This window comes from Pelobates fuscus, chromosome 6 (assembly GCF_036172605.1).
Source record: "Pelobates fuscus isolate aPelFus1 chromosome 6, aPelFus1.pri, whole genome shotgun sequence".
Lineage (NCBI taxonomy): Eukaryota > Metazoa > Chordata > Amphibia > Anura > Pelobatidae > Pelobates > Pelobates fuscus.
Window position 1 is genome coordinate 3,424,613 of NC_086322.1, and position 24,152 is coordinate 3,448,764.

Here is a 24,152-nt window from a genome sequence, read left to right on the forward strand (position 1 = left end):
CTTCATGAAGGGGTAAAACAAATCTGTTTAATGGTAGCCACAACTGGCCTTTTATGACTGTCCCCATGCAAGGGGCACTCCCACCTGGACCTGAGAGTAAACCACAGTAGAAACAAATACACAGTCACATTGGCTCTCAGGTCCAGGACACTACCATACAAAATAGGTAAATCCCTCCTCTGTGCCTGGGAGATAATTGAGTTAAGCACTATACTAAACTCCATTATCTCAAACACAAAAAACACACATTTTCCAAACACCCCAAACGTACCTTAAAACACACAAAATCCCCACAAAGTTACATTGCCTGATAGCCCTGATCTCTGTGACCAACATATCCAAAATATCGCCCAGATCAGGTCAGGGGTTCAGGAATTTCATGGAAATTTTTGACCTACCGACCACATGCATGGTCCCATGCCCAAAACAGTTCCAGAGAATCAGGGCTTGCGGTCGGTCTAGTTCGGTAGTTTGGAAAACGAACAAACTACAGAACAGAGTCAATAGTCTTAGCCTGGAGCTTGTTCCCTTCATACAGACAAATGATTTCACCGAACAGTGCCCTTGTAATGTGTATAGAACTGAACGCAGGCAATGATGGAAGTCCAGCGATGTTCGGGAGTTTCTGTATCCGATTTCAGTTCCATGAGATTCATGCCCAAACATCGCTGCCTGCGTTCATTCGAACAAGATGGCCACCACCTCGTGGTTGTCCATAGGAATTGCTGCCACCCAGATGAACAATTAGAACATTGCGGTGAGAACCGTTCCAGGGTATTAACAGGTGTTAACAAGCTCCCAGGTGGTCTCTGGTTCATGCGGTTGTTCGGTAGTCGAACGGGTCAATGTTAGAATAGGAGACGGTGGCAATATACCGAACAGAATAGCAAAAAGGCATGAAAAAGGTCTTTTATGAGCCTTTTTGCATGGCCCATAGTCCTGAGGCAGGAGGCTGGCTAACAGGCCCCTCCAAGAACACGTGACGAGGCTCAGTTCGTCACACTATCATAACTAGCCCTTACTGCGATACATACTATCATAACTAGCCCTTACTGCGATACATACTATCATAACTAGCCCTTACTGTGATACATACTATCATAACTAGCCCTTACTGCGATACATACTATCATAACTAGCCCTTACTGCGATACATACTATCATAACTAGCCCTTATTGTGACACATACTATCATAACTAGCCCTTACTGTGATACATACTATCATAACTAGCCCTTACTGCAATACATACTATCATAACTAGCCCTTACTGCGATACATACTATCATAACTAGCCCTTACTGTGATACATACTATCATAACTAGCCCTTACTGCGATACATACTATCATAACTAGCCCTTACTGCAATACATACTATCATAACTAGCCCTTACTGCGATACATACTATCATAACTAGCCCTTACTGTGACACATACTACCATAACTAGCCCTTACTGCGATACATACTATCATAACTAGCCCTTACTGCGATACATACTATCATAACTAGCCCTTACTGTGATACATACTATCATAACTAGCCCTTACTGTGATACATACTATCATAACTAGCCCTTACTGCGATACATACTATCATAACTAGCCCTTACTGCGATACATACTACCATAACTAGCCCTTACTAGGACACATACTACCGTAACTAGCCCTTACTAGGACACATACTACCATAACTAGCCCTTACTAGGACACATACTACCATAACTAGCCCTTACTAGGACACATACTACCATAACTAGCCCTTACTGCGATACATACTATCATAACTAGCCCTTACTGCGATACATACTACCATAACTAGCCCTTACTAGGACACATACTACCATAACTAGCCCTTACTAGGACACATACTACCATAACTAGCCCTTACTGCGATACATACTATCATAACTAGCCCTTACTGCGATACATACTATCATAACTAGGACACATACTACCATAACTAGCCCTTACTAGGACACATACTACCATAACTAGCCCTTACTAGGACACATACTACCATAACTAGCCCTTACTAGGACACATACTACCATAACTAGCCCTTACTAGGACACATACTACCATAACTAGCCCTTACTAGGACACATACTACCATAACTAGCCCTTACTAGGACACATACTACCATAACTAGCCCTTACTAGGACACATACTACCATAACTAGCCCTTACTAGGACACATACTACCATAACTAGCCCTTACTAGGACACATACTACCATAACTAGCCCTTACTAGGACACATACTACCATAACTAGCCCTTACTGCGATACATGCTATCATAACTAGCCCTTACTGCGATACATGCTATCATAACTAGCCCTTACTGCGATACATGCTATCATAACTAGCCCTTACTAGGACACATACTACCATAACTAGCCTTTACTGTGACACAGACTACCATAATTAACCCTGACTTGGACTACCATAACAAACCCTGACTGTGACACGGACTACCATAACTAACCGTTACAGAATATCATATATGTCTTTTACTGTGGCCAACTACCATACCTAATCCTGACTGTGACTTCCACTAAAATAACTAACCCTGACTGTGATATGGACTACCATAACCAGCGCTTACTGTGATGCACGCTATCTTATCCTGTACCATCTCAGTGTAATTTTATATTGTGCTCCCCCCACTTCTCTGCGGAAAAAGAAACGAGATGACATCAGAATATGTGGAGGTTTCTTTGTGGTGGTTGGTCATTGATTGACCAGTAATCATTGTAACGGAGCTCCAATACCCAGCATAGGTATCTCCGCTATTCCTTCCTCGAAGCTGAAAGAAGCCGTATAATAATCCAAGACCCTCCCCCCCCCCCCCCCCCCCCCCAGCAACTAGACGACACATAGTTCTGGGAGTCAACTGATTCTATTTTGGCCACACATGGCTTTAATGCACAGACCCCTACATGGGGTTTCCCATACAAGAATACAGGGCTTTTCTTCCCAGGATCCTCTATGCCTTAGAGATAATTGCGTGAGAAATAGCTATAACTTAATTATCTCTCAGGTACAGAAAAATATACAATATTTTAAAATACCCCAAAAATACATCTTAATAACTTCAGAACCCCACGAAAGTCATATCACCCAATGGCTTGGATCTGAGCGCATCCTTTGCTGAAATATCACTCGGATCCCTTCGGTGGTACGGAAACGCTAATCGAATAAAGTTTTGACTGGTCGGCCACAAGGTGATGCCCCAAAACAGTTCTAGAGAAAACAAGGCAATGACCGGTCATCTTTCGGATGTTTTTTGCACAAACACTGATGACTCCATCCCCTGGCTGCTAGGAGAACGCCGTTCGGGAGGCAGAAACTACCGAACAGGGGGAGCATTCGTATCATAACTGTTCGGGAAGTTGTATGGGCAGCGGTACTAGTGCCACGTGTTCGCAGGGCCGTGTATGCGAAAATAGTTCCACGCTGTCGACAACCATGTACCGCTGCCCACGTTCGGGAGACAAAATGTTTGAACATGTGCATTCCGTTATACGAATGGTGGCCACACAGGGAAAACACTTCCACTAATAACCAATTTGTTGTTAACAGCCAGGGGTGGTCGGTAATTAAAAGGTGCGAACAAGGGGATCACACAGAGTTGGTTCGGTAAACGAACGGGGGTGTACGGACAGCCGAACAAAAGGGAATAAAAGTGTATGTAGAGCATCCATTCTGCTAAAATCATTTTTACAGGCTGGTCAGAGCCATAGAACTGGAAAACCCAGGTTCGAAATCTGGTCAGACCACCTCACCAGTAAGTGTTCCTGAGCAAGACACTTACCAATCTATATCCACCTACTTAAAATCCTCATAGATTGTAAGCTTGTTTTCACCTCTAAATATCCTTTACTATACTAGTAAAGTGCTGCGGAGTATGTAGACCAGGACAGCGTTCATTATTTTTCCATTACAAGCGGTTCGTCAGACCTCAATGAATCAGACGTTAGTAGACAACCTACTTGAGCACGCGCTTATCTCGGGGTGAATTCACGAGGAACATTGAGGAAACAATTACTTAGTCTTATGGAAATTTAAGAATTATGGACTAAAACTCAATATGTACAAGTGAAAATTTGTGAACGTGCAGACAACCATTTTCTACCAGGTGGCAAAATCTGTAAATCCTGATAATTATCTGTGAGAAAACAAGTTTACTTCCATCTGGATAAGTTCAATCTGTTATGATAAGTAATACCGTGTCATGGATAAATTAATTTTATGTAGAATATGGTTTTTACCAATTTCTACACTTCAACCCAAGCCGCTGATGCTTTACTGGGGTCTCTCTGGAGCTTTTCCACCCAACCAGGCTGCAGCTCTCCTTCCAGGCAGGTATTGTCCTCTTTGCCTGTCAGCCCCCAGACCGGCCATGGACTCCTCCTCCCGATCTGACACTTGCCTCTTTCACTTCTCTCCACGCTGCACAGGTACATGCTGCATCGACGGCGACTTCCCAGCATGCACCAGAACCTAAGCTTCTTAAGGGGAAGTAAGCATTTTCGAGAAGGATGTCCCAAGAGACGGGTAGAAAATCTGTGAGATGTGCTCCATCCCCTCTCCTATACAATCCTGCTCAGACCTTCTACCTGTGCTCAGTATGCTGGGCTCCATCCCCTCTCCTATACAATCCTGCTCAGACCTTCTACCTGTGCTCAGTATGCTGTGCTCCATCCCCTCTCCTATACAATCCTGCTCAGACCTTCTACCTGTGCTCAGTATGCTGTGCTCCATCCCCTCTCCTATACAATCCTGCTCAGACCTTCTACCTGTGCTCAGTATGCTGTGCTCCATCCCCTCTCCTATACAATCCTGCTCAGACCTTCTACCTGTGCTCAGTATGCTGTGCTCCATCCCCTCTCCTATACAATCCTGCTCAGACCTTCTACCTGTGCTCAGTATGCTGTGCTCCATCCCCTCTCCTATACAATCCTGCTCAGACCTTCTACCTGTGCTCAGTATGCTGTGCTCCATCCCCTCTCCTATACAATCCTGCTCAGACCTTCTACCTGTGCTCAGTATGCTGTGCTCCATCCCCTCTCCTATACAATCCTGCTCAGACCTTCTACCTGTGCTCAGTATGCTGTGCTCCATCCCCTCTCCTATACAATCCTGCTCAGACCTTCTACCTGTGCTCAGTATGCTGGGCTCCATCCCCTCTCCTATACAATCCTGCTCAGACCTTCTACCTGTGCTCAGTATGCTGTGCTCCATCCCCTCTCCTATACAATCCTGCTCAGACCTTCTACCTGTGCTCAGTATGCTGTGCTCCATCCCCTCTCCTATATAATCCTGCTCAGACCTTCTACCTGTGCTCAGTATGCTGTGCTCCATCCCCTCTCCTATACAATCCTGCTCAGACCTTCTACCTGTGCTCAGTATGCTGTGCTCCATCCCCTCTCCTATACAATCCTGCTCAGACCTTCTACCTGTGCTCAGTATGCTGTGCTCCATCCCCTCTCCTATACAATCCTGCTCAGACCTTCTACCTGTGCTCAGTATGCTGTGCTCCATCCCCTCTCCTATACAATCCTGCTCAGACCTTCTACCTGTGCTCAGTATGCTGTGCTCCATCCCCTCTCCTATACAATCCTGCTCAGACCTTCTACCTGTGCTCAGTATGCTGGGCTCCATCCCCTCTCCTATACAATCCTGCTCAGACCTTCTACCTGTGCTCAGTATGCTGGGCTCCATCCCCTCTCCTATACAATCCTGCTCAGACCTTCTACCTGTGCTCAGTATGCTGTGCTCCATCCCCTCTCCTATATAATCCTGCTCAGACCTTCTACCTGTGCTCAGTATGCTGTGCTCCATCCCCTCTCCTATACAATCCTGCTCAGACCTTCTACCTGTGCTCAGTATGCTGTGCTCCATCCCCTCTCCTATACAATCCTGCTCAGACCTTCTACCTGTGCTCAGTATGCTGTGCTCCATCCCCTCTCCTATACAATCCTGCTCAGACCTTCTACCTGTGCTCAGTATGCTGGGCTCCATCCCCTCTCCTATACAATCCTGCTCAGACCTTCTACCTGTGCTCAGTATGCTGTGCTCCATCCCCTCTCCTATACAATCCTGCTCAGACCTTCTACCTGTGCTCAGTATGCTGTGCTCCTGACTCCTATCACGTTGTTCCCTGTTCCTGTCTGCTTATCTGATAGCCGACATCTGGCTTGTTCTACATTTATGATCCTGTGCTGCCTGAACCAACCTTTTACTTGTCTTACCTTGTCTCTGATTTATCCTTGCCTGTACTTTGTTTTATTCCACCAAGTCTGTAACTGCATATTGATCTCTATCGACTACCATGACACTTCCTATTCCGCTGCAGCTCTCCTTCCAGGCAGGTATTGTCCCCTCTGCCTATTCCGCTGCAGCCCTCCTTCCAGGCAGGTATCATCCCCTCTGCCTATTCCTCTGCAGCCCTTCTTCCAGGCAGGTATCGTCTCCTCTGCCTATTCCTCTGCAGCTCTCCTTCCAGGCAGGTACCGTCCCCTCTGCCTATTCCCCTGCAGCTCTCCTTCCAGGCAGGTATCGTCCCCTCTGCCTATTCCTCTGCAGCTCTCCTTCTAGGCAGGTATCGTCCTCTCTGCCTATTCCTCTGCAGCCCTTCTTCCAGGCAGGTATCGTCTCCTCTGCCTATTCCTCTGCAGCTCTCCTTCCAGGCAGGTACCGTCCCCTCTGCCTATTCCCCTGCAGCTCTCCTTCCAGGCAGGTATCGTCCCCTCTGCCTATTCCTCTGCAGCTCTCCTTCCAGGCAGGTATCATCCCCTCTGCCTATTCCTCTGCAGCCCTTCTTCCAGGCAGGTATCGTCCACTCTGCCTATTCCGCTGCAGCCCTCCTTCCAGGCAGGTATCGTCCCCTCTGCCTATTCCGCTGCAGCCCTTCTTCCAGGCAGGTATCGTCCCCTCTGCCTATTCCCCTGCAGCTCTCCTTCCAGGCAGGTATTGTCCCCTCTGCCTATTCCTCTGCAGCCCTCCTTCCAGGCAGGTATTGTCCCCTCTGCCTATTCCTCTGTAGCTCTCCTTCCAGGCAGGTATCATCCCCTCTGCCTATTCCGCTGCAGCCCTCCTTCCAGGCAGGTATCGTCCCCTCTGCCTATTCCTCTGCAGCCCTTCTTCCAGGCAGGTATCGTCCACTCTGCCTATTCCTCTGCAGCCCTTCTTCCAGGCAGGTATCGTCCACTCTGCCTATTCCTCTGCAGCTCTCCTTCCAGGCAGGTATTGTCCCCTCTGCCTATTCCTCTGCAGCTCTCCTTCCAGGCAGGTATCGTCCCCTCTGCCTATTCCTCTGCAGCCCTCCTTCCAGGCAGGTATTGTCCCCTCTGCCTATTCCTCTGTAGCTCTCCTTCCAGGCAGGTATCATCCCCTCTGCCTATTCCGCTGCAGCCCTCCTTCCAGGCAGGTATCGTCCCCTCTGCCTATTCCTCTGCAGCCCTTCTTCCAGGCAGGTATCGTCCACTCTGCCTATTCCTCTGCAGCCCTTCTTCCAGGCAGGTATCGTCCCCTCTGCCTATTCCACTGCAGCCCTCCTTCCAGGCAGGTATTGTCCCCTCTGCCTATTCCGCTGCAGCCCTCCTTCCAGGCAGGTATTGTCCCCTCTGCCTATTCCTCTGCAGCCCTTCTTCCAGGCAGGTATCGTCCTCTCTGCCTATTCCTCTGCAGCTCTCCTTCCAGGCAGGTATCATCCCCTCTGCCTATTCCGCTGCAGCCCTCCTTCCAGGCAGGTATCGTCCCCTCTGCCTATTCCTCTGCAGCTCTCCTTCCAGGCAGGTATCATCCCCTCTGCCTATTCCGCTGCAGCCCTCCTTCCAGGCAGGTATCGTCCCCTCTGCCTATTCCTCTGTAGCTCTCCTTCCAGGCAGTTATCATCCCCTCTGCCTATTCCTCTGCAGCCCTTCTTCCAGGCAGGTATCGTCCACTCTGCCTATTCCGCTGCAGCCCTCCTTCCAGGCAGGTATCGTCCCCTCTGCCTATTCCGCTGCAGCCCTTCTTCCAGGCAGGTATCGTCCCCTCTGCCTATTCCCCTGCAGCTCTCCTTCCAGGCAGGTATTGTCCCCTCTGCCTATTCCTCTGCAGCTCTCCTTCCAGGCAGGTATCGTCCCCTCTGCCTATTCCTCTGCAGCCCTCCTTCCAGGCAGGTATTGTCCCCTCTGCCTATTCCTCTGTAGCTCTCCTTCCAGGCAGGTATCATCCCCTCTGCCTATTCCGCTGCAGCCCTCCTTCCAGGCAGGTATCGTCCCCTCTGCCTATTCCTCTGCAGCCCTTCTTCCAGGCAGGTATCGTCCACTCTGCCTATTCCTCTGCAGCCCTTCTTCCAGGCAGGTATCGTCCACTCTGCCTATTCCTCTGCAGCTCTCCTTCCAGGCAGGTATTGTCCCCTCTGCCTATTCCTCTGCAGCTCTCCTTCCAGGCAGGTATCGTCCCCTCTGCCTATTCCTCTGCAGCCCTCCTTCCAGGCAGGTATTGTCCCCTCTGCCTATTCCTCTGTAGCTCTCCTTCCAGGCAGGTATCATCCCCTCTGCCTATTCCGCTGCAGCCCTCCTTCCAGGCAGGTATCGTCCCCTCTGCCTATTCCTCTGCAGCCCTTCTTCCAGGCAGGTATCGTCCACTCTGCCTATTCCTCTGCAGCCCTTCTTCCAGGCAGGTATCGTCCCCTCTGCCTATTCCACTGCAGCCCTCCTTCCAGGCAGGTATTGTCCCCTCTGCCTATTCCGCTGCAGCCCTCCTTCCAGGCAGGTATTGTCCCCTCTGCCTATTCCTCTGCAGCCCTTCTTCCAGGCAGGTATCGTCCTCTCTGCCTATTCCTCTGCAGCTCTCCTTCCAGGCAGGTATCATCCCCTCTGCCTATTCCGCTGCAGCCCTCCTTCCAGGCAGGTATCGTCCCCTCTGCCTATTCCTCTGTAGCTCTCCTTCCAGGCAGGTATCATCCCCTCTGCCTATTCCGCTGCAGCTCTCCTTCCAGGCAGGTATCGTCCCCTCTGCCTATTCCTCTGCAGCCCTTCTTCCAGGCAGGTATCGTCCACTCTGCCTATTCCTCTGCAGCCCTTCTTCCAGGCAGGTATCGTCCCCTCTGCCTATTCCTCTGCAGCCCTCCTTCCAGGCAGGTATCGTCCCCTCTGCCTATTCCTCTGTAGCTCTCCTTCCAGGCAGGTATCATCCCCTCTGCCTATTCCTCTGCAGCCCTTCTTCCAGGCAGGGAATACTCTACCTATTTCTCTGCAGCCCTTCTTCCAGGCAGGTATCGTTCCCTCTGCCTATTCCTCTGTAGCTCTCCTTCCAGGCAGGTATCGTTCCCTCTGCCTATTCCTCTGCAGCCCTTCTTCCAGGCAGGTATCATCCCCTCTGCCTATTCCTCTGCAGCCCTTCTTCCAGGCAGATATCGTCCCGTCTGTCTATTCCTCTGCAGCCCTTCTTCCAGGCAGGTACCGTCCCCTCTGCCTATTCCTCTGCAGCCCTTCTTCCAGGCAGGTATCGTCCCCTCTGCCTATTCCTCCGCAGCTCTCCTTCAAGGCAGGTATCGTCCCCTCTGCCTATTCCTCTGCAGCCCTTCTTCCAGGCAGGTATCGTCCCCTCTGCCTATTCCTCTGCAGCCCTTCTTCCAGGCAGGTATCGTCTACTCTGCCTATTCCTCTGCAGCCCTTCTTCCAGGCAGGTATCGTCCCCTCTGCCTATTCCTCTGCAGCCCTTCTTCCAGCCTTGTATCGTCCCATCTGCCTATTCCTCTGCAGCTCTCCTTCCAGGCAGGTATCGTCCCCTCTGCCTATTCCTCTGCAGCCCTTCTTCCAGCCTGGTATCGTCCCATCTGCCTATTCCTCTGCAGCCCTTCTTCCAGGCAGGTATCGTCCCCTCTGCCTATTTCTCTGCAGCCCTTCTTCCAGGCAGATATCGTTCCCTCTGCCTATTCCTCTGTAGCTCTCCTTCCAGGCAGGTATCGTCGTCCCCTCTGATGATTCCTCTGCAGCCCTTCTTCCAGGCAGGTGTTGTCCCCTCTGCCTATTTCTCTGCAGCCCTTCTTCCAGGCAGGTATCGTCCCCTCTGCAGCTCTCCTTCCAGGCAGGTATCGTCCCCTCTGCAGCTCTCCTTCCAGGCAGGTATCGTCCCCTCTGTCTATTCCTCTGCAGCCCTTCTTCCAGGCAGGTATCGTCCCCTCTGCCTATTCCTCTGCAGCTCTCCTTCCAGGCAGGTATTGTCCCCTCTGCCTATTCCTCTGCAGCTCTCCTTCCAGGCAGGTATCGTCCCCTCTGCCTATTCCTCTGCAGCACTTCTTCCAGGCAGGGAATACTCTACCTATTTCTCTGCAGCCCTTCTTCCAGGCAGGTATCGTTCCCTCTGCCTATTCCTCTGTAGCTCTCCTTCCAGGCAGGTATCGTCCCGTCTGTCTATTCCTCTGCAGCCCTTCTTCCAGGCAGGTACCGTCCCCTCTGCCTATTCCTCTGCAGCCCTCCTTCCAGGCAGGTATCGTCCCCTCTGCCTATTCCTCTGCAGCCCTTCTTCCAGGCAGGTATCGTCCCCACTGCCTATTCCTCTGTAGCTTTCCTTCCAGGCAGCTATCGTCCCCTCTGCCTATTCATCTGCAGCTCTCCTTCCAGGCAGGTATCGTCCTCTCTGCCTATTCCCCTGCAGCCCTCCTTCCAGGCAGGTATCGTCCCCTCTGCCTATTCCTCTGCAGACCTTCTTCCAGGCAGGTATCGTCCCCTCTGCCTATTCCTCTGCAGCCCTTCTTCCAGGCAGGTATCGTCCCCACTGCCTATTCCTCTGTAGCTCTCCTTCCAAGCAGGTATCGTCCCCTCTGCCTATTCCTCTGTAGCCCTCCTTCCAGGCAGCTATCGTCCCCTCTGCCTATTCATCTGCAGCTCTCCTTCCAGGCAGCTATCGTCCCCTCTGCCTATTCCTCTGCAGCCCTTCTTCCAGGCAGGTATCGTCCCCTCTGCCTATTCCTCTGCAGCCCTTCTTCCAGGCAGGTATCGTCCCCACTGCCTATTCCTCTGTAGCTCTCCTTCCAGGCAGGTATCGTCCCCTCTGCCTATTCCTCTGTAGCCCTCCTTCCAGGCAGCTATCGTCCCCTCTGCCTATTCCCCTGCAGCTCTCCTTCCAGGCAGCTATCGTCCCCACTGCCTATTCCTCTGTAGCTCTCCTTCCAGGCAGGTATCGTCCCCTCTGCCTATTCCTCTGCAGCTCTCCTTCCAGGCAGGTATCGTCCCCTCTGCCTATTCCTCTGCAGCTCTTCTTCCAGGCAGGTATTGTCCCCTCTGCCTATTCCTCTGCAGCTTTCCTTCCAGGAAGGTATAGTCCCCTCTGCCTATTCCTCTGCAGCCCTTCTTCCAGGCAGGTATCGTCCCCTCTGCCTATTCCTCTGCAGCGCTCCTTCCAGGCAGGTATCGTCCCCTCTGCTTTCTCCTGGGGTCCAATGGGGCTGCCGGGCAGGGAGGTGGACGGACATGCAGGCGGGCGGGCGGTAAGGGAGCACTTTCTCCTGAGCTCTCTGCTCAGCTCCCTCATATTCCGGCGGGTCACGCAAGGTAGCTGATCAGAGAGAGCTCAGGGGGCTCCCTCGCCGCCCACCCATAAAACAAGAGGCTGCCTGTCCCGGGGGAGCCCAAAGGTGGCCAGCTCTTGGGCTCCCATAAAACGAGGCAAACAAGGTATTTGCCTGGGCATTTGGGGGCGGTGTTTTTTGCCTTGTTTGCCTTGCGGTAGACACATCCCTGGTGACAACCCACACATTGATGCGGTGGCAGGACTGCCGTTATTGCGATCTTTATAAACATGGCGTCACGTTACACACTGCTCTTACCACTTGTTGGTGAAACTTGATGTGATATTTCCGCATTCCAATTATTCAGCACTAGCTGGTCAGCTATCGTATTGGTTATATTGTAGAATACTACATCATCTATGGCATGGATGTCTACCATAAATATCACATGGGGATTATATCCTCTGGGGACACAATGTGGGTCTCAGCTTTGGTCCGCCTGCAAGGTGTAAGTATACTCTAGGGAGCATCTGAATTTATCTACTAAAGTACGTGGCTGGGTCTATATATGTGTTCTTCTACTACTTCACATACTGAATGGCTACTTTATCTGGTTATCAATAGGGTCCTATGTCAAACTCTGCTGTGATGGGTCCAGGTGAGGATGGTGCTCTCGATGAGGAGGAAATGAGTGAAGAGGAGGTGTCTCGCGACTGGACTCCCCAAGAAAAGGCACTCCATGAAGCTAAAGTGAAGGCCAAAGCCAAATACCGTGTTCGCCGGACCTCATCACGTGACTCCGAGAGCACAGAAACTATTGCAGAAACTCCCATTCCTCAAGGGAAGAGCCATGACAGAAAATCTCGCATGGGCAAGGGAAGAGGTCTTCCTAAGAAAGGTAAGAAACAGGAAAAGTGGTTACTGGTTACTGGAGACTTGACCACATGCACTGGGTATGGAATCTACTCTTGGGTTTCCCAGTGCTGAGGATTTGGCCACATTCCCAGTACATAGGAGAAAGTGAGGGTTAGTGTAGAAGTGCTACATCTGCACTCCTTTCTGTAGCACTCAAGGAATGCATGATGGCTGCCTGGGGTAAAATGGAAGGTTGATGGTCATAAAAGATCTTATGGTGAGCCGCTAAGGCATTAGAGAGGCTTCTGCAAGCGGCTGATCTAGAAGGTAAACATTTCAGCCAAGTGCCGGTCTACAATAGGGTAGGAAGATGAATTGCAGATCATTCCTTAGAACAGGTTAGTTGCAAGATTTGTAGCACTAGGCTGTTCTAGAATGGGTATGGGTTAGGTGGATGTTTAGCGGCGCTGAGCTGCTCTAGAATGGGTTAGCTATAGGTTTTGTGGCGCTGAGCTGCTCTAGAATGGGTTAGAAACATAGAATGTGACGGCAGATAAGAACCATTCGGCCCATCTAGTCTGCCCAGTTTTCTAAATACTTTCTTTAGTCCCTGGCCTTATCTTATAGTTAGGATAGCCTTATGCCTATCCCACGCATGCTTAAACTCCTTTACTGTGTTAACCTCTACCACTTCAGCTGGAAGGCGATTCCATGCATCCACTACCCTCTCAGTAAAGTAATACTTCCTGATATTATTTTTAAACCTTTGTCCCTCTAATTTAAGACTATGTCCTCTTGTTGTGGTAGTTTTTCTTCTTTTAAATATTTAGGTGAAGGTGAAGGTTTTGCGGCGCTGAGCTGCTCTAGAATGGGTTAGGTGTAGGTTTAGCAGTGCGGAGCTGCTCTAGAATGGGTTAAGTGAAGGTTTTGCAGCGCTGAGCTGCTCTACAATGGGTTAGGTGTAGGTTTAGCAGTGCTGAGCTGCTCTAGAATGGGTTAGGGGTGAAGGTTTTGTGGCGCTGAGCTGCTGTAGAATGGGTTAGGTGAAGGTTTTATGGTGCTGGGCTGCTCTAGAATGGGTTAGGTGTAGGTTTTGCGGCGCTGAGCTGCTCTAGAATGGGTTAGGTGTAGGTTTTGCGGCGCTGAGCTGCTCTAGAATGGGTTAGGAGAAGGTTTTATGGTGCTGGGCTGCTCTAGAATGGGTTAGCTGTAGGTTTTGCAGTGCTGAGCTGCTCTAGAATGGGTAAGGTGTAGGTTTTTCTGCTCCGGGCTGCTCTAGAATAGGTAAGGTTTAGATTTTGCGGCGCTGAGCTGCTCTCGAATAGATTAGGTATAGGTTTTGCATCACTGGGCTGCTCTTGAATGGGTTAGGTAACATTTTACAGTGCTGAGCCGCTCTAGAATATGTTAGGTGTAAGCTCTCCAGCACTGAGGTACTCTAGAATGGGTTAGGTGTACTTTTCCACCACTGGGCTGCTCTAGAATAAATTAGGTGAAGGTATTGCAGTCATGGGCTTAAATGGGTTAGGATTAGGTTTTGCGGCGCTGAGCTGCTCTAGAATGGGTTAGGTGTAGGTTTTGCGGCGCTGCGCTGCTCTAGAATGGGTTAGGTGTAGGTTTTATGGTGCTGAGCTGCTCTAGAATGGGTTAGGTGTAGGTTTTGCGGCGCTGGGCTGCTCTAGAATGAGTTAGGTGAAGGTTTTGCGGCGCTGAGCTGCTCTAGAATGGGTTAGGAGAAGGTTTTATGGTGCTGGGCTGCTCTAGAATGGGTTAGCTGTAGGTGTTGCAGTGCTTAGCTGCTCTAGAATGGGTAAGGTGTAGGTTTTTCTGCTCCGGGCTGCTCTAGAATAGGTAAGGTTTAGATTTTGCGGCGCTGAGCTGCTATCGAATAGGTTAGGTGTAGGTTTTGCATCACTGGGCTGCTCTTGAATGGGTTAGGTGAAGGTTTTGCAGTGCTGAGCTGCTCTAGAATGGGTTAGGTGTAGGTGTTGCAGCGCTGAGCTGTTCTAGAATGGGTTAGGTGTAGGTGTTGCAGTGCTGAGCTGCTCTAGAATGGGTTAGGTGTAGGTGTTGCAGTGCTGAGCTGCTCTAGAATGGGTTAGGTGTAGGTGTTGCAGTGCTGAGCTGCTCTAGAATGGGTTAGGTGTAGGTTTTGCGGCGCTGAGCTGCTCTAGAATGGGTCAGGTGTAGGTTTTGCAGTGCTGAGCTGCTCTAGAATGGGTTAGCTGTAGGTGTTGCAGCGCTGAGCTGCTCTAGAATGGGTTAGCTGTAGGTGTTGCAGTGCTGAGCTGCTCTAGAATGGGTTAGGTGTAGGTTTTGCGGCGCTGAGCTGCTCTAGAATGGGTTAGGTGTAGGTTTTGCGGCGCTGAGCTGCTCTAGAATGGGTTAGCTGTAGGTTTTGCAGTGCTGAGCTGCTCTAGAATGGGTTAGCTGTAGGTGTTGCAGCGCTGAGCTGCTCTAGAATGGGTTAGCTGTAGGTGTTGCAGCGCTGAGCTGCTCTAGAATGGGTTAGGTGTAGGTTTTGCGGCGCTGAGCTGCTCTAGAATGGGTTAGGTGTAGGTTTTGCAGTGCTGAGCTGCTCTAGAATGGGTTAGGTGTAGGTTTTGCGGCGCGGCGCTGCTCTAGAATGGGTTAGCTGTAGGTGTTGCAGTGCTGAGCTGCTCTAGAATGGGTTAGGTGTAGGTTTTGCAGTGCTGAGCTGCTCTAGAATGGGTTAGGTGTAGGTTTTGCGGCGCTGCGCTGCTCTAGAATGGGTTAGCTGTAGGTGTTGCAGCGCTGAGCTGCTCTAGAATGGGTTAGCTGTAGGTGTTGCAGTGCTGAGCTGCTCTAGAATGGGTTAGGTTTAGGTTTTGCAGTGCTGAGCTGCTCTAGAATGGGTTAGGTGTAGGTTTTGCGGCGCTGCGCTGCTCTAGAATGGGTTAGCTGTTGGTGTTGCAGCGCTGAGCTGCTCTAGAATGGGTTAGGTGTAGGTGTTGCAGCGCTGAGCTGCTCTAGAATGGGTTAGGTGTAAGTTTTACGGCGCTGAGCTGCTCTAGAATGGGTTAGGTGTAGGTGTTGCAGTGCTGGGCTGTTCTAGAATGGGTTAGGTGTAGGTGTTGCAGTGCTAATCTGCTCTAGAATGGGTTAGGTGTAGGTGTTGCAGTGCTGAGCTGCTCTAGAATGGGTTAGGTGTAGGTGTTGCAGTGCTGAGCTGCTCTAGAATGGGTTAGCTATAGGTGTTTCAGTGCTGAGCTGCTCTAGAATGGGTTAGGTGAAGGTTTTATGGTGCTGGGCTGCTCTAGAATGGGTTAGGTGTAGGTTTTGCGGCGCTGGGCTGTTCTAGAATGGGTTAGGTGTAGGTGTTGCAGTGCTGAGCTGCTCTAGAATGGGTTAGGTGTAGGTGTTGCAGCGCTGAGCTGCTCTAGAATGGGTTAGGTGTAGGTGTTGCAGTGCTGAGCTGCTCTAGAATGGGTTAGGTGTAGGTGTTGCAGTGCTGAGCTGCTCTAGAATGGGTTAGGTGTAGGTTTTGCAGCGCTGAGCTGCTCTAGAATGGGTTAGCTGTAGGTGTTGCAGCGCTGAGCTGCTCTAGAATGGGTTAGCTGTAGGTGTTGCAGTGCTGAGCTGCTCTAGAATGGGTTAGGTGTAGGTTTTGCAGTGCTGAGCTGCTCTAGAATGGGTTAGGTGTAGGTTTTGCGGCGCTGCGCTGCTCTAGAATGGGTTAGCTGTAGGTGTTGCAGCGCTGAGCTGCTCTAGAATGGGTTAGGTGTAGGTGTTGCAGCGCTGAGCTGCTCTAGAATGGGTTAGGTGTAAGTTTTACGGCGCTGAGCTGCTCTAGAATGGGTTAGGTGTAGGTTTTGCGGCGCTGGGCTGTTCTAGAATGGGTTAGGTGTAGGTGTTGCAGTGCTAATCTGCTCTAGAATGGGTTAGGTGTAGGTGTTGCAGTGCTGAGCTGCTCTAGAATGGGTTAGGTGTAGGTGTTGCAGTGCTGAGCTGCTCTAGAATGGGTTAGCTGTAGGTGTTGCAGTGCTGAGCTGCTCTAGAATGGGTTAGGTGAAGGTTTTATGGTGCTGGGCTGCTCTAGAATGGGTTAGGTGTAGGTTTTGCGGCGCTGGGCTGTTCTAGAATGGGTTAGGTGTAGGTGTTGCAGTGCTGAGCTGCTCTAGAATGGGTTAGGTGTAGGTGTTGCAGTGCTGAGCTGCTCTAGAATGGGTTAGCTGTAGGTTTTGCAGCGCTGAGCTGCTCTAGAATGGGTTAGCTGTAGGTGTTGCCGCGCTGAGCTGCTCTAGAATGGGTTAGCTGTAGGTGTTGCAGTGCTGAGCTGCTCTAGAATGGGTTAGGTGTAGGTTTTGCGGCGCTGAGCTGCTCTAGAATGGGTTAGGTGTAGGTTTTGCAGTGCTGAGCTGCTCTAGAATGGGTTAGGTGTAGGTTTTGCGGCGCGGCGCTGCTCTAGAATGGGTTAGCTGTAGGTGTTGCAGTGCTGAGCTGCTCTAGAATGGGTTAGGTGTAGGTTTTGCAGTGCTGAGCTGCTCTAGAATGGGTTAGGTGTAGGTTTTGCGGCGCTGCGCTGCTCTAGAATGGGTTAGCTGTAGGTGTTGCAGCGCTGAGCTGCTCTAGAATGGGTTAGCTGTAGGTGTTGCAGTGCTGAGCTGCTCTAGAATGGGTTAGGTGTAGGTTTTGCAGTGCTGAGCTGCTCTAGAATGGGTAAGGTGTAGGTTTTGCGGCGCTGCGCTGCTCTAGAATGGGTTAGCTGTAGGTGTTGCAGCGCTGAGCTGCTCTAGAATGGGTTAGGTGTAGGTGTTGCAGCGCTGAGCTGCTCTAGAATGGGTTAGGTGTAAGTTTTACGGCGCTGAGCTGCTCTAGAATGGGTTAGGTGTAGGTTTTGCGGCGCTGGGCTGTTCTAGAATGGGTTAGGTGTAGGTGTTGCAGTGCTAATCTGCTCTAGAATGGGTTAGGTGTAGGTGTTGCAGTGCTGAGCTGCTCTAGAATGGGTTAGGTGTAGGTGTTGCAGTGCTGAGCTGCTCTAGAATGGGTTAGCTGTAGGTGTTGCAGTGCTGAGCTGCTCTAGAATGGGTTAGGTGAAGGTTTTATGGTGCTGGGCTGCTCTAGAATGGGTTAGGTGTAGGTTTTGCGGCGCTGGGCTGTTCTAGAATGGGTTAGGTGTAGGTGTTGCAGTGCTGAGCTGCTCTAGAATGGGTTAGGTGTAGGTGTTGCAGTGCTGAGCTGCTCTAGAATGGGTTAGGTGTAGGTTTTGCAGTGCTGAGCTGCTCTAGAATGGGTTAGCTGTAGGTGTTGCAGCGCTGAGCTGCTCTAGAATGGGTTAGCTGTAGGTGTTGCAGTGCTGAGCTGCTCTAGAATGGGTTAGGTGTAGGTTTTGCGGCGCTGCGCTGCTCTAGAATGGGTTAGCTGTAGGTGTTGCAGTGCTGAGCTGCTCTAGAATGGGTTAGCTGTAGGTGTTGCAGTGCTGAGCTGCTCTAGAATGGGTTAGGTGTAGGTTTTGCGGCGCTGGGCTGTTCTAGAATGGGTTAGGTGTAGGTGTTGCAGTGCTGAGCTGCTCTAGAATGGGTTTGGTGTAGGTGTTGCAGTGCTGAGCTGCTCTAGAATGGGTTAGGTTTAGGTGTTGCAGTGCTGAGCTGCTCAAGAATGGGTTAGCTGTAGGTGTTGCAGTGCTGAGCTGCTCTAGAATGGGTTAGCTGTAGGTTTTGCAGCGCTGAGCTGCTCTAGAATGGGTTAGGTGTAGGTTTTGCGGCGCTGAGCTGCTCTAGAATGGGTTAGGTGTAGGTTTTGCGGCGCTGAGCTGCTCTAGAATGGGTTAGGTGTAGGTTTTGCGGCGCTGAGCTGCTCTAGAATGGGTTAGGTGTAGGTTTTGCGGCGCTGAGCTGCTCTAGAATGGGTTAGGTGTAGGTTTTGCAGTGCTGAGCTGCTCAAGAATGGGTTAGCTGTAGGTTTTGCAGCGCTGAGCTGCTCTAGAATGGGTTAGGTGTAGGTTTTATGGTGCTGGGCTGCTCTAGAATGGGTTAGGTGTAGGTGTTGCAGTGCTGAGCTGCTCTAGAATGGGTTAGGTGTAGGTTTTGCAGTGCTGAGCTGCTCTAGAATGGGTTAGGTGTAGGTTTTGCGGCGCTGGGCTGTTCTAGAATGGGTTAGGTGTAGGTGTTGCAGTGCTGAGCTGCTCTAGAATGGGTTAGGTGTAGGTGTTGCAGTGCTGAGCTGCTCTAGAATGGGTTAGGTGTAGGTTTTGCAGTGCTGAGCTGCTCTAGAATGGGTTAGCTGTAGGTGTTGCAGTGCTGAGCTGCTCTAGAATGGGTTAGCTGTAGGTTTTGCAGCGCTGAGCTGCTCTAGAATGGGTTAGGTGTAGGTGTTGCAGCGCTGAGCTGCTCTAGAATGGGTTAGGTGTAGGTTTTGCAGTGCTGAGCTGCTCTAGAATGGGTTAGGTGTAGGTGTTGCAGCGCTGAGCTGCTCTAGAATGGGTTAGGTGTAGGTTTTGCGGCGCTGAGCTGCTCTAGAATGGGTTAGGTGTAGGTTTTGCGGCGCTGAGCTGCTCTAGAATGGGTTAGGTGTAGGTGTTGCGGCGCTGAGCTGCTCTAGAATGGGTTAGGTGTAGGTTTTGCGGCGCTGAGCTGCTCTAGAATGGGTTAGGTGTAGGTGTTGCAGTGCTGAGCTGCTCTAGAATGGGTTAGGTTTAGGTTTTGCGGCGCTCGGCTGTTGTAGTATTTGTTTGTTTTGCTGAATGGTTTAGTCCAGAGTGAGTATTAAAAAGGGCCGCTATACAACATGTCTCTTGTTTTTTTACATTTTTTCACAGGTGGTGCTGGAGGTAAGGGAGTGTGGGGGGCTCTCGGTCAGGTGTACACTTACCAAGAGCCAGACGTACAAGACCCCAATTATGATGAATCTGCCCAGGTAATAGTATTTCAGGGAACACTCAGTCTTTTGTTTATTTATTTATTTTGCATGTTTTTGTCAGTGTTTTCAATGTCTGTTTTCCCGTCTATTTGGTTATATTTGCATCTTAACCATCATTTTTCTACATACACCATTTTTTTTCCAGCACAACAGTTTTATGAATTGTAGCGTTTTCTTCCTCCTATAAACGTTTTGCACTTCTGAGAACACTGGTGACATTTATAATAAAGCAAACTGTCACTTTTTAGATCACTTTAATAAATCCGATTAAAATAATGATGGGATTTAAAGGTCAGCTTTCAGATCATTATGAGAAATCCCCCCTTTAGTGTTGGTACTCGCTGACCTTGTATTGTGTGAGTTATTCTCTCTATACATAGCGTTACAGTGTTAATAGAATTCTAAACATACCGTCAGCTGTCTCTCCAGCGTATGATGATGTAGGTACACACTCTGCCTCTTATATCTGACACACAGGGCAAAACCGTATATCACAAGGTGGTACCTGAACTCGACGAGGTCGGCCTACAGCACAACGTACAACCAATGGTTCGAGAATACTTCGAGCACGGAGACACAGAGGAGGTTATAGTAAGTAATGAGTGTATAGCGCTCTCTCAGTATATTAATACAGTGGAGGTCACTCAGACTCATTACTGAGAGTATTATTACTGTGGAGCTCTGTTATACACTCAGACACATTACTGGGAGTATTATTACTGTGGAGCTCTGTTATACACTCAGACACATTACTGGGAGTATTATTGCTGTGGAGCTCTGTTATACACTCAGACACATTACTGGGAGTATTATTGCTGTGGGGCTCTGTTATACGCTCAGACACATTACTGGGAGTATTATTGCTGTGGAGCTCTGTTATACACTCAGACACATTACTGGGAGTATTATTGCTGTGGGGCTCTGTTATACGCTCAGACACATTACTGGGAGTATTATTGATGTGGAGCTCTGTTATGCACTCAGACACATTACTGGGAGTATTATTACTGTGGAGCTCTGTTATACACTAAGACACATTACTGGGAGTATTATTGCTGGGGAGCTCTGTTATACACTCAGACACATTACTGGGAGTATCATTGCTGTGGAGCTCTGTTATACACTCAGACACATTACTGGGAGTATTATTGCTGTGGGGCTCTGGTATACACTCAGACACATTACTGGGAGTATCATTGCTGTGGAGCTCTGTTATACACTCAGACACATTACTGGGAGTATTATTGCTGTGGGGCTCTGGTATACACACAGACACATTACTGGGAGTATTATTACTGCGGAGCTCTGTTATACACTCAGACACATTACTGGGAGTATTATTGCTGTGGGGCTCTGTTATACACTCACACATTACTGGGAGTATTATTGCTGTGGAGCTCTGTTATACACTCACACATTACTGGGAGTATTATTGCTGTGGAGCTCTGTTATACACTCAGACACATTACTGGGAGTATTATTGCTGTGGGGCTCTGTTATACACTCAGACACATTACTGGGAGTATTATTACTGTGGAGCTCTGTTATACACAGACACATTACAGGGAGTATTATTGCTGTGGAGCTCTGTTATACACTCAGGCACATTACTGGGAGTATTATTGCTGTGGAGCTCTGTTATACGCTCAGACACATTACTGGGAGTATTATTGCTGTGGGGCTCTGGTATACACACAGACACATTACTGGGAGTATTATTGCTGTGGAGCTCTGTTATACACTCAGACACATTACTGGGAGTATTATTGCTGTGGAGCTCTGTTATACACGCAGACACATTACTGGGAGTATTATTGCTGTGGAGCTCTGTTATACACTCAGACACATTACTGGGAGTATTATTGCTGTGGAGCTCTGTTATACACGCAGACACATTACTGGGAGTATTATTGATGTGGAGCTCTGTTATGCACTCAGACACATTACTGGGAGTATTATTACTGTGGAGCTCTGTTATACACTCAGACACATCACTGGGAGTATTATTGCTGGGGAGCTTTGATGTACACTCGGATACATTACTGGGAGTATTATTGCTGGGGAGCTTTGATGTACACTCAGACACATTACTGGGAGTATTATTGCTGTGGAGCTCTGTTATACACTCAGACACATTACTGGGAGTATTATTGCTGTGGAGCTCTGTTATACACTCAGACACATTACTGGGAGTATTATTGCTGTGGAGCTCTGTTATACACGCAGACACATTACTGGGAGTATTATTGCTGTGGAGCTCTGTTATACACTCAGACACATTACTGGGAGTATTATTGCTGTGGAGCTCTGTTATACACGCAGACACATTACTGGGAGTATTATTGCTGTGGAGCTCTGTTATACACGCAGACACATTACTGGGAGTATTATTGCTGTGGAGCTCTGTTATACATTCAGACACATTACTGGGAGTATTATTGCTGTGGAGCTCTGTTATACACGCAGACACATTACTGGGAGTATTATTGCTGTGGGGCTCTGTTATACACTCAGACACATTACTGGGAGTATTATTGCTGTGGGGCTCTGTTATACACTCAGACACATTACTGGGAGTATTATTACTGTGGAGCTCTGTTATACACTCAGACACGTTACTGGGAGTATTATTGCTGTGGAGCTCTGTGACACATTACTGGGAGTATTATTGCTGTGGGGCTCTGTTATACACACAGACACATTACTGGGAGTATTATTGCTGTGGGGCTCTGTTATACACTCAGACACATTACTGGGAGTATTATTGCTGTGGAGCTCTGTGACACATTACTGGGAGTATTATTACTGTGGAGCTCTGTTATACACCCAGACACATTACTGGGAGTATTATTACTGTGGAGCTCTGTTATACACTCAGACACATTACTGGGAGTATTATTACTGTGGAGCTCTGTTATACACCCAGACACATTACTGGGAGTATTATTACTGTGGAGCTCTGTTATACACTCAGACACATTACTGGGAGTATTATTGCTGTGGGGCTCTGTTATACACTCAGACACATTACTGGGAGTATTATTGCTGTGAGCTCTGTTATACACTCAGACACATTACTGGGAGTATTATTGCTGTGGGGCTCTGTTACACACTCAGGCACATTACTGGGAGTATTATTGCTGTGGAGCTCTGTTATACACTCAGACACATTACTGGGAGTATTATTGCTGTGGGGCTCTGTTATACACTCAGACACATTACTGGGAGTATTATTGCTGTGGGGCTCTGTTATACACTCAGACACATTACTGGGAGTATTATTACTGTGGGGCTCTGTTATACACTCAGACACATTACTGGGAGTATTATTGCTGTGGAGCTCTGTTATACACACAGACACATTACTGGGAGTATTATTGCTGTGGGGCTCTGTTATACACTCAGACACATTACTGGGAGTATTATTGCTGTGGAGCTCTGTTATACACTCAGACACATTACTGGGAGTATTATTGCTGTGGAGCTCTGTTATACACTCAGACACATTACTGGGAGTATTATTGCTGTGGAGCTCTGTTATACACTCAGACACATTACTGGGAGTATTATTGCTGTGGAGCTCTGTTATACACTCAGACACATTACTGGGAGTATTATTGCTGTGGAGCTCTGTTATACACACAGACACATTACTGGGAGTATTATAGCTGTGGAGTTCTGTTATACACTCAGACACATTACTGGGAGTATTATTGCTGTGGGGCTCTGTTATACACTCAGACACATTACTGGGAGTATTATAGCTGTGGAGTTCTGTTATACACTCAGACACATTACTGGGAGTATTATTGCTGTAGAGCTCTGTTATACACTCAGACACATTACTGGGAGTATTATTGCTGTGTGCTCTGTTATACCCTCAGACACATTACTGGGAGTATTATTGCTGTGGAGCTCTGTTATACACTCGGACACATTACTGGGAGTATTATTGCTGTGGGGCTCTGTTATACACTCAGACACATTACTGGGAGTATTATTGCTGTGGGGCTCTGTTATACACTCAGGCACATTACTGGGAGTATTATCGCTGTAGAGCTCTGTTATACCCTCAGACACATTACTGGGAGTATTATTGCTGTGGAGCTCTGTTATACACACAGACACATTACTGGGAGTATTATTACTGTGGAGCTCTGTTATACACTCAGACACATTACTGGAAGTATTATTGCTGTGGGGCTCTGTTATACACTCAGATACATTACTGGGAGTATTTTTGCCGTGGAGCTCTGTTATACACTCAGACACATTACTGGGAGTATTATTGCTGTGGAGCTCTGTTATACACTCAGACACACACTCCTAGAAAAGAGGGACAGCGGGATTTAGACCCCAAATAGGGACTGTCCCTCTTAAACAGGGACACTTCGTAGGTATGATTATAGGATGCTTGTTATACATTTTATTTCACAATCTCTGTACAGCATAGAGGAAACATTTGGTGTTTAATAAATGTCATGTTCTTCTGCTAGGCTTTACTAAAAGAGCTGAATTTGGGAAAGCAGAGCTCTGGGGTACCCCGGGTCGCCGTGTCCTTGGCATTGGAAGGAAAGGCCAGTCATCGAGAGCTGACCTCCCGTCTCCTTTCAGATCTGGTGGGGAAGGTGCTTTCTGAAGAGCATATTGCTGAAGCCTTCGATAGAATGCTGTCTGAGCTTCCAGATCTTATATTGGACACACCTGAGGCCCCACAGGTATGATTCTCACCCTCTATAAACCTGACCTTTCACAGACAGGAGTGTCCCTCCCACTGCAGGGTGACACAGACAGAAGGGAGCTATGGGACACAGAGTCTGTCCCTCCCACTGCAGGGTGACACAGACAGAAGGGAGCTATGGGACACACAGTCTGTCCCTCCCACTGCAGGGTGACACAGACAGAAGGA

General features: G+C 49.1%; 1 protein-coding gene across 3 annotated transcripts in view; it reads left to right on the forward strand.

Annotated features, from left to right (window-relative positions):
* Positions 1–24,152, forward strand: part of LOC134614088 (programmed cell death protein 4-like) — a 72,630-nt gene that overhangs the window by 3,934 nt on the left and 44,544 nt on the right. The window contains exons 2-5 of one of the 3 annotated variants that reach the window (XM_063457509.1): positions 12,134–12,407; positions 19,143–19,246; positions 19,721–19,834; positions 23,740–23,961. In XM_063457509.1, coding sequence (XP_063313579.1) covers positions 12,140–12,407; positions 19,143–19,246; positions 19,721–19,834; positions 23,740–23,961 — 708 coding nt within the window. In that variant the 5' untranslated portion in view covers positions 12,134–12,139. The remainder of the gene's footprint in view (positions 1–12,133; positions 12,408–19,142; positions 19,247–19,720; positions 19,835–23,739; positions 23,962–24,152) is intronic. The other 2 variants (XM_063457510.1, XM_063457511.1) reach the window with 2 other exon arrangements.